Genomic DNA, 11,141 nt, shown 5'->3' with positions numbered 1-11,141 from the left:
ACTCAGAAAGTCCTTATTTGCATCTGAAAGAATTTAAGAGGTTTGTGCAACTTTACAAACCCAAACTGTCAATGATGATGTTGTTAGATTAAAGTTGTTTACATTCTCTTTGAAAGAAAAAGCTAAAAATTGGCTGAATTCCTTGAGACCAAGATCTATTGGCACATGGCAAGAAATGCAAAGAGAATTTCTGAAAAAGTTTTTTCCTACTCATAGGACTAACACTCTTCGCAGAAATATTATGAATTTTTCTCAAAAAGAAAATGAAACATTTTTTCAGTGTTGAGAGCATTTTAAAGAATTATTGCTAACTTGCCCACATCATGGCTATGAGACTTGGCGTACCATTAGTTTTTTCTATGAAGGTTTAACATCTCAAATGCGTCAGTTTGTAGAAATGATATGTAATGGTGAATTTTTAAATAAAGATCCTGATGATGTTTGGGACTATTTTGATCAGTTGGCTGAAAATGCCTAATCTTGGGATAACACAAATCGTTCTGATCGGTCAAATAAGTCCAAACTCAATGCCATGTCTCAAGAGGGTATGCATGTCCTTAAAGGAAATGCTGATATGAATATTAGGATAACATGTTTGACAGGAAAAGTCAAGGACATGGAACTTAGAAAGGTAAATTTGGCTAAGCCCATTGAAAAAGAAGAAGAGAATTGTGGCATATGTGATATTAGTGGACACCTAACTGAGGATTGTCCAACAATCCCCACTTTGAAAGAGGTGTTGCACAAACAAGAAAATGTCATAAATTCTTATAGGAGACCATTTTTTCCTCTTATTCGAAAACATATAATCCTGGATGTAGAAATCACCCCAACTTTAGTTGGAGAAACAATTCCAATTCAAATCAAAATCCTCAAGGGCCTTCTTCTTGTACTCCTTATGTGCCTCCACATAAGAAAACCCTTGAGGAGATATTACAAACTTTTATACAGGGGCAAGCCAATATTAACACTCAGACAATGCAGACCATTACTGAGATGAGAAGTTCCATTAGCGACTTAACCTCCGCATTGCACGTTTAAGAAAATGGTAAGTTTCCTGTTCAACCTTAGTCGAATCCCAAAGGTAAATTTGAGGTAAGAAATTCAAATTCTTCTGATTCAAAATTTGAACATGCCAAGTTCATCACCACTATACGTAATGGAAAAACAATTGATAAAAGTATTTCAATGAAAATTGATGAGACCAACAATTCTTTAACTTCCAAGAGTGATGATAAACTTGACAATGTTAAGCTAGATATGCCTGTGAAAGCCCCAATACCTGTCCCATTTCCCCAAAGGCTGCAACATTCTCACAAGTTGGTTCAAAATGCTAATATTCTTGAAACTTTTAAACAAGAAAAAATCAACATTCCTCTGTTGGATGCAATTAAACAAAATCCATCGTATGCTAAATTTTTGAAAGATCTGTGTACAGTGAAGCATACAATGAAAATGCAAAAGAAGACTTTCCTCACTGAGCAGGTAAGCGTCATCCTTCAAAACAATTCTCCTCCAAAGTACAAAGACCGGGGTTGTCCAACAATTTCCTGCGTGATCAGAAATTTTAAAATTGAAAAAACTTTACTTGACCTCGGAGCTAGTGTTAACCTCCTACCCTACTCGGTATATGAGCAGTTGGGTCTTGGTAAACTTAAACCAACCAAAGTAACACTCCAACTTGCTGATCATTTAATTAAAATACCGAGAGGGATAGTTGAGGATGTGTTAGTGCAAGTAGGCAAATTTTATTTTTCAGTGGATTTTATTATTTTGGATATAGAACCTGTCTTTGATGTTTGCACTCAAATTCTTATAATTTTGGGTAGGCCATTCCTTGCGACCTCGAATGCTTTAATAAATTGTAGGACTGGTATGATGATAATTTCTTTTGGCAGCATGACTTTGGAGTTGAATATTTTCAATATTTGTAAACAACCTAGCAATGATGATAATGTGCACGAAGTAAAGTTGATCCAAACTCACTACAAAAAAAAGCAGATTTGCCGGCGATGGTTATACGCCGAAAACTATAACAAAAAACGCCGCTAATTAATTCGCGGCCTTTTTCTAATGGCGCAACCGTCCGCCGGTAATGGAGGGTCGCTATTTTCATTGTTCCAGCGTTTGCGCAAACGCCGGTATTTGTAAATCTCATTAGTGGCGTTTGGATCAATTTAGCGACATTTCATGAAACGCCGCCACAATAATTAATATTAACAGCATTTCTCGAAATGCCGCCACTTTATCGTTGCCATCCACTGGCATATACTAGCGGCGTTACCATAAACGCCACTGCTACTACATTATCGACCCATCAGTTAAATTGGCGGCATTTATTTAAATGCCACTAATAATACATTGGCGGCGGCACATTGAATTTTTTAACAGCGTTTATTCTACCGCCACCACTTTTTCAAATAGCGGCGTTACGATAAATGCCGCTACTAGTAATTTGCCGACTCATCATATAAATTAGCGGCATTTATTTAAATGCCACTAATAGTATCTTGGCGGCGTCACATTGAATAATTTAATGGCGTTTAACTAAATGCCGCCAATGACCTAATTTCCAGCGATTATCTAAACGCCGCCACAAGTAAACTGCCCGCTCGTCATATAATGTAGCGGCATTTCTTTAAATGCCACTAATAGTACTTTGGCAAATTTATTAACGGCGTTTATCTAAACAACGCTAATTTTTAAAATAACGGCGTTAACATAAATGCCAGCGCATCATATAAATTAACGGCGTTTATTTAAATGCCACTAATAGTACATTGACGGCACATTAAATTTATTAACAGCGTTTATCTAAATGCCACCATGAGTTTGCTGCCACCACATTGCATAAATTAACAACGTAATGTAAACACCCCCACTAGTTCATTGCTGGCGCATTATTTAAATTAACGGTGTTATTATAAACGCTGTTACAAAAATGTTGCCAGCACATTGCATTAATTACCAACCTTTAGAACACACCAATAATATGATATAGCATAATAAAAATATATAATAAATAAATTAATAATAAATATGATATAATGGATCATTATTCATATAATAATAATAATAAAAATGTAACACAAATCACATTTCATGAAGGCTCTTCTTCATGGATAATTATTTTATTTTACATTGTGTTTGTCGTTAGCTTTCCGACCATTTCTTTTATGGGTAGTTCTTCTTTTACCAGACCAACCCAAAACAAGCAAATGACCACCAAGATTGATCCAATAACTCCACCAGCTGGAAGGTGAGAAGGCATGACATAAGAATTTCTCAAAGTGCACCCATCATAGATTTGGAATTTTGAATGCTGTAATATAAAAAATTGCAATGCAACCATTAATATCTACCACATGAAAAGGGTAGTTGAGGTTAAAATATTTTAGGATGGAGAAGAATTTATACTTCTCAATATTTTAATATTCCTCAAATTATGTTACAACCAAGCATAATGAACCGTACGTTTGCCGTTGTATCGTTTATACTATTAACTTCAAACAACTTTTTGAGATATAATTAGTCTCACCATTGTATACGTCCACCAGTCCTTTGTATACGTCCGCCAATCCTTTGAAGAATCCTGTTTTGACAACCAAAACAAACCAATATATATAAAATTAGAAATCGAAGAATTTTAAAAAAGATAGAAATAGTCGAGATCACGTACAAGATCTTGACTACTACTTGAAAGTGTTGCATATTTTTCAAGCATGCATTCTTCTGCATACGTACATACCATTATCACATTAAATTTTATTCACGTCATCGAGGTAGCAATTGTTGGGTCCCTCGCATTGACAAGAAACATGTAGCCAATTAAACTTAAAACCGCATAACAATTCGTTGCGAATCTCTTCGCAGGAAACAGTTTTTGGATATATTGACGGCCTCCCTCGATATTAGGGATATTTGCTCTATTCGACAAGATTCCTCCACCTGCCCTGGATATGGAGGTCTATCTAGATATTTAACATATCTATGCATATCATGGGAAGACGATGAAGAGTTGGAAGAATATACTTCGGTCTTAAAGCAATAAGTTGAATCATTCCAATAAAAGGATGTATTCACTTGCTTTTCACAGCTCAAGAAAACCATAGTAATTAGTAATGGGAAATATGGTGAGTAAAAAAATGGATGCAACCAGCTTAAATTACCAGGGATAGAAGCCGAGAAATGATCTCTCTGAATACCTGAGAAATGACAAGTAATATTTTTAGAAGCAAGCACCCTCATTTCGGGCCCCTGACACATTTATTTTACATGAAACATAACATTAATCATTACCTGATAGACTCCGAGTGTACAAGACTTAAAACCAACTGGACAATATTCAAAGTAATATTTCCATGTCCTTATAAATTTTTCATCAAAGCCAAGAGCTACGATTTTGCTGCAAATTAAAGGAATTAACATTAGCTCCTCAGCATCAAAATACAACAACGTCTAGTTAAGTAGCTTAGTTCTTATCATTTTCAGTTTTACAACCAACGTAAAAGAAACATTATTTTCCCCACAATATTTTCAGTCAGAATAACAATATCAAGTTGTAATTTCTTTTATTCGAAGTATGACATGAATAACAATATTACATGATGGGTCGTCGCAGTTTGGTGGATCCTCCATTAATCGAAATGGATAGCCTATGTTTTGGATACAGCCATTAATATACTAAACACTACAAGTTTGATGGAGTAGAAAAAGAACGAAAAGGGATGTGAGTACTGCTGCAGGGAAGCTCAGAACGTATACAAAGGTTTAAATTAAAATAATGCAGATGCTACCCATTAATAACTATCGCAGACTCTGTTTCCTGCTCTGTGTCAAAGTGGAAGCCATTTCCAGCACTCCTTCTCAAAAAGCTGATTAAATGAGAGTCCAAATCTGTAAGCATGCTGGAAAGAAAGCCCAAATCTATCAAGATTGAAAGCATAGGTAGAAGATAAAAACACTACCGCTTTCCGATTCCCAGAAATTTTGTTTTATCATCCATCAAAATAACCAAATAAACTCAAATATACAGCTAAGAAAGATGTGTTACTTTGAGAGAGAGAGAGAGAGAGAGAGAGAGAGGGCAAAAGATCATTCAGCACCTTGCAATTTGGTGAGAAAGCAAGCGCTATAATCATCAACTCCACCGTCACTTCTCGTCACCGGCCACCAAGTCCTCCAACAACGAACAGAACAACTTATTCATGAGATCGAGAAAAAAATAAAATAAAGCATTTGGGAGAACAAATTAAAGATGGCCTAAACATGGACTCGCGACCTAGGTTTCCTATGATGGAGACCCAAATTAAAGGTCATGAGTAATTTCCACGGAATTAAGGAGATCCAATAAAGACATCGACATTCGGTCGCCAAGGTAGATGAATCAAGAAAAATGTTTGAGATCCAAGAAACGAAGAATAAAGCTAGAAACTACATGAAATCTGGAACTGTGCAAAGGAGAAACTACATGAGGCGCTAATTGGCAGCGTACAAGAGGCGCTAATTGCATAAGAGGGAAATTTGAATTTTCTGAAATTTTGAGGCAACGTATGAGGCGCCAACTTAACTTTTCACTAGTTTTTGTTTTGATAACAATATTTTAAGAGAAATTACAGAATATTCGTGCATGTATACCTTAATGTAAAATTACCTTTTCTCCACCTCTATTTTCTAATTTCTTGATTATTTTTAACTCTTTCAATATTCCAATCCTATCTATAATTGAAACGTTAATATAATATTTTTTCATATTATATATAATTATATTATATAATATATATAATAATAATATATTATTATATATTATATATAAGATAATGTTATTATAATGTTATGTTAATATTAAAAATACATATAATAATGTTATTATAATCTTAAACATGAATATTTAATTGATCATATACTTTAAATATATACATTAACTACATTTTATCGCTTAATAAATTCTCAAAATATTCATTTTGATGATTATATTAGTAAATTAGTAATACTAATTTATATTAGTATATAATGTATATTAATTATAATTTATACTTTATGGTCTTATAATAACACTTTAATACTATTAGTAATATACTTTAAGTCTATATATAAATTATTATAGAAATCACTATAGTATTAGTTATACTACACTATATAGAGAAAAACTTCCCACCGGTCTATCTATTTCTCTCCAAATAACAGCCTCCCAATGAGAAAATGCTACGTATACGTCTTATTTTATTTCCACTATAACCGCCCCACAGACTATTATTGCACTACAAACATGCTTGACAAAAAAAAAAAAGAAAAAGAAAAAAAAAAAGAAAGCACCCCCACCAAGAAAGTATGATCCTTACCTTTTGTGCCCACTGAACTCGATGCAGTCCCTTCGTGCTTGGGTCTGGTCCTAAATGATGTATTTATGAACCAAATTGGGCAATTCATGAGACTAGGGACATGAAGGAACCAGAATCGGGTTTGAATATGAGCATTTGCAATTTTTCTTTTTCTAGTTTGTTTTGAGGAATTAGTAGAATCGATCAAGTGGGGGGCTGCGAAAGGTATTGATTGAATGGAACGTGTAAAAAAGTGGGAGCATTGAGGAGTTTTCTTCTTTACCTTCTCATGGGGAGTTTGGGTGCGGATGAGAGCTTGAGGAGAGAGTAATTGAGAGTTTCAAATTCAACTTAGAGAGGCGTTGGATCTAGGTGTGGCAGTGGCTAAACTGGTCTGGCACCGATGATGGAACTGGTTTGACAAATAGCAGAGGAATTTTGGACGATGGAACAAAGAGACAAAGATGATAAGTGAAATCTTGAAATTATCGAGTGTGATAATCTTATATTCATTTGTGTAGAATTGCTGAGGTGGTGACCTATGATCAGAGGCTGTTAAACTTATTATATCAGCCCGACCGTTTCGAAGAGGAACTGTACTATATATATCACAATTGCTACGACTAACAACCAATCAAATAGGTAGGTATTTCAAGCGATATACCAAATCGACGGAAAATCATAGGATGTTTTGTAATGGGTGCTATTTGGGACCAAAATTTGCCCCCGGGCAAAAACAAAATGCAACAAATACTCTTATATATATGTTGTAGTGGGCGGCTTGGGTTGATATGACTAAATAAAGTGTTCACAATCTAGATTTATGTTTTATACTCAAACACTTGGATATCTGGGTTTTAAGTCAAAAAATAAAAAAATCCGAATATCCAGTTACAATTTGGAGATCCGGATTGAATCCGGTTATCCACCTGAATTGAAATCCGGATATCCTACCAAACTCTCTTATTCTTCTTTTTTTAAATAGCAGTAATTTTTAAATCCAATATTTTCTCCAGTAACATTAAGATCATAGTTGTCGTATACTGAACTATTGGTTGTATCATGAATAGTTATATACTCCAAGCTTATTATTGTAAAATATTAATATTTTCTTCTTGTTCTGAATTTTTTCAAAATTAAAAATAAAAAACTAATTGAAGGCTTTTTATTGAAAAAAATTATGAAGTCATTTAAAGCTTTTCACAGCCGTACAACTCTTCCAATTGGATTACAACTCTACAACCCTTGCCATTAAACATTTTCAGCCATTATCCTTCAAACAAATATCCCCACGGGCCCACAGATAGTGCATCACGTTTCCATTAAACATCTTCCCCATTAACACGCCTAGGGCTGCCGAATATATGTTTTCACAACACATGGATCGTGCATCACGTTCCCGTAGCAATGCCTCCACACATCGCTTTATAGCAACACCTCCACACATCGCTAATCCCATCTCCTCTTCCACATAGCAATGTCCCCACACTGCAGTTAAAAAAACCAGCCTTCCTCCCTTAAAATCACTGCAACGTGCTCTGTTTTTCACCCTCAAAACAGAGCACTTCAACTGCAGTTCAAACGTCATAGCCACGGCCCACCACGCATGATACCGAGACCATCAGCAGAGGGCGCCAGAGAACAGCTCTCCACCATCAAACACTACCATACGTAAGATTCTCTAACTCATTATTCCCTTTAGTTTAACCATTATCGTACATGATGTCCCTGCAATTTAACCATTATTCTGAAAATCATTATAATACAAACGCTATTAACTCTTGTTTAATTGTTATAATACAGCCCCAAAATCATTACCGTATATGATGCACACTTCGTTTGTCCATTCTTATAGCCTCATATTCTTACAGCCTCATATTCATTATGCACGCTATTAACTCTTGAATATCCGCTGCTGCAGCCTGCAGTGCATCGTTTACATTAATGGTTTTCAACATTTTTTACAGTGGGTGGCTGGCAATTAGAAACAAAAAATCATTTATTTTTTCAGATAAACTGACAATACCAGGCATGCATGCATTTATTTATATTTTTAGCGCGTACATGCAATATTTTTCGAATTTAGCAGTGTTCACAATCTTATATTCATTATTTTTTGTGTATTTTCTTTTGTTAAAATACTGCATGGCATTCCTATAAAGGGTTTCTCAGTAGGTATAATAAAATCTTTATTAGACTATGACGTGAATTAGCAATTTTACCTATGACGTGAATTAGCAATTTTGAATTTAGCAATTTTTATTAGACTATAATACACTACCGTACGTACGATTCTCTAACTCAGTATTTTATTAGACTATGGAATGAATTAGCAATTAGCAATCTTTATTAAACAAACATGTTAAAATACTGCATGAAGTGAATTAGCAATTTTGAAATAAAATAATAAAAAACACTTCAAAATATTACTACCGGTGTCATGAATCGTGGGCTGCTGTCCTTATTCATATAAAATATAAATTCTTGTGGTTAAAATTTAATGTTAAAATATTGGTTGTATCACCGTAAGCATTATTGGCTTGTTTATTCTTGTGGTTGTTTAAATACAAATTTATGCTTCTGATTATATGCAAATTTAAGCTTTATTTTCCTTTACTTATACAATTAAATTATTTTCCATACTATGTTTTAAGTTATTGATGATCTTGCATTCTCATAGGTTTCTGTTTACATATTAATATTATAGTTAAGCTATGGACAAAAATTGGATGAAAAGACCTCGACATACAAAAGAGTATGTCGATGGTGTCAATGAGTTTTTGAAGTTTGCGTGCGAGAATTGTGATACAAATTCGTCGATTTGTTGCCCATGTAGAGAATGTGGATTACGTAAGATGTTCATCCCCAACATGGTACATGATCATTTGATTAGTTATGGAATTTCTCAAGGTTACACCATTTGGCATGCTCATGGGGAGAGAATAGCGGGGGCATCTTACCATGCTACTGATGCCCAAAATAATAACGAGCAAATAAATGAAGGCTCTAGTGGGATGACAACCATGTTACATGACGTTTTCCCCATGTTTGATCCTGAAATAGTGGAGGGTGGGCCTGAAATAGGTGTGGATGTTGGAGACGCTGGAGTGCAAAATGAAAATCGACAAGGTTCTAGTGAAAGAGTCAATAAATTTTACAATATGTTGAAAGACGCTGATGAGCCATTATATGAAGGGTGCACAAAACATACTAAGTTTAGTGCTATCATACGTCTCTGGAATATGAAGTGTTTTGGTGGATTGAGTAATAGCATATTCACAGATCTGCTTGAATTTGTTTTTAGAAAGCTACTCACACACTTGTGTAAATTTATTTTGATTGTAGGGCAAGTTTAAAGTTCCTGATGACAAATTAGATGTATTCAAAAAATGGATACTAAAGGACTTGGGGAAGAAATGGAAAGACTACAAGCATGAGCTGAAGAAGAAGTTACTTAATGAAAAAGACACATCTGCAGCACAAGTTGTGGCAAGGGCAAGTCCCGATATGGTGGACTTAGAGCAACTGGCAGAGTTGGCCAATCTTTGGTTCGATCCAGAATATATGGTAACAATGCGCACATTTTTGTTATAGATTTATAAAGTCAACCAACTAGTTATTTTCATAATTCTCATAATCTTTGTGATGTTGTAGTCAAAATGTAATAAAAACAAGGAGTGTCGTAAGAAGCAAGTGATTGTTCATAGCGGAGGATCGAAAAGTTTAGCAAGATATGCCCATGATGTGGTATTTATTTAATTAATATTTATTTATTGTTGAATATTTGTTAATTCTTTGTTTTCAATACATGTGTTTAATCTAAAATATTGAAAGCAGAAAAAATCAACTGGGGCATTGCCAAGTTGAGCCCAGTTGTTTGTCAAGACCCATAAGAAAAAGGATGGCACACACCAATGATGAAACGAGAAAGAAAGTGGTCTGTTTATTTTCAAATTTATTACTTTTTAATTTTAATGGATTTATAAGATGGAGAATAATGTGTATTTTTTATTGTCTATTACAGGTTGAGATGGAGGAACTTTTAACACATGACACAAATCCTATAGAAATGGGGTCTGGAGGAACCATGACTTGGAAATCAGATGATATTTATTCGAAAGTTATGGGCCTAGAACGGCTTGGATGTGTGCGCGGTTTGGGGTTTGGGCCAACCCCTACAAGGCAAACTTGTCAACATTCACTACCAACTTCAAACCAAGAAGATGGTATATCAAAGGAAGAGTTTGATAAAATGCGGAATGAATTAACTGCATTGCGGAACTTAGTAAACACATTCATGTATGCGCAGGTGAGCACTCTACATATGTTTAGTTGATATCAGTCAACCTTATTTTGAAATTTTTGGCCTCTCATTTGAATTTATATTCAGGCTTTAGGACAAAATCAAAATGAGAATGAAGAGGAAGAGAAAGATGAAGAAGAGGAAGAAGATCAAGAGGAAGATGAAGAAGAGGAAGAGAACGATGAGGACAATGATTGAGGGTTAGGATTATAAGTTAGACTATAATTGAGACTATATTTATGGTATTTGTCATATATCGATGTTTGCTCTGTTTAATGGTATTTGCAACTTTCCTTAATTAAGACTAAATTTATGGTTATGACATATATCGATGTTTGCTCTGTTTTGCTAAGTTGGAATTAGGACGGATTATAAAAGGATAAGTGCTGGATTATGCATTAGTTTTACTACTCTTTTTGGAAGTTGTGAATCTTAGTATGATGTTTAACATATTTTGTCATAAAGTTCGCAAATGCCACATTCTTTTTTAAAAAATTAGAATAAATACGAGATCCATA

The 11,141-nt window shown here is 34.5% G+C and overlaps 1 protein-coding gene and 1 non-coding gene across 2 annotated transcripts; both read right to left on the bottom strand.

Moving 5' to 3' along the window:
- Positions 1–226: 226 nt before the first annotated feature.
- On the bottom strand, positions 227–330 carry LOC122295262. The gene has a single exon (XR_006237922.1). It is a non-coding gene; the product is annotated as a small nucleolar RNA R71 (small nucleolar RNA).
- Positions 331–3,019: 2,689 nt separating this feature from the next.
- On the bottom strand, positions 3,020–7,908 carry LOC122293678. The gene is made up of 8 exons (XM_043102192.1): positions 7,622–7,908; positions 5,106–5,200; positions 4,797–4,896; positions 4,605–4,655; positions 4,300–4,405; positions 4,170–4,205; positions 3,539–3,592; positions 3,020–3,322 (listed from the first exon to the last, which is right to left on the bottom strand). Exons 1-8 carry the CDS (start codon positions 7,906–7,908, stop codon positions 3,137–3,139), a joined length of 915 nt encoding a protein of 304 aa, XP_042958126.1. The 3' UTR covers positions 3,020–3,136.
- Positions 7,909–11,141: the final 3,233 nt, after the last annotated feature.

Source organism: Carya illinoinensis, chromosome 14, assembly GCF_018687715.1.
Source record: "Carya illinoinensis cultivar Pawnee chromosome 14, C.illinoinensisPawnee_v1, whole genome shotgun sequence".
Classification (NCBI taxonomy): Eukaryota; Viridiplantae; Streptophyta; class Magnoliopsida; order Fagales; family Juglandaceae; genus Carya; species Carya illinoinensis.
The sequence above is the reverse complement of the archived record's forward strand: the minus strand, read 5'-3'. Positions and strand labels throughout refer to the sequence as shown.

Coding starts and splice junctions, on each gene's coding strand:
- LOC122293678 (XM_043102192.1), bottom strand. CDS start 7,908: ATGACGTTTGAACTGCAGTTGAAGTGCTCTGTTTTGAGGGTGAAAAAC. Junction 5,201..7,621: donor GGAAACGTGATGCACTATCT/GTGGGCCCGTGG, acceptor CTCATGAATAAG/TTGTTCTGTTCGTTGTTGGA. Junction 4,406..4,604: donor AAACTGCGACGACCCATCAT/GTAATATTGTTA, acceptor TTTAATTTGCAG/CAAAATCGTAGCTCTTGGCT.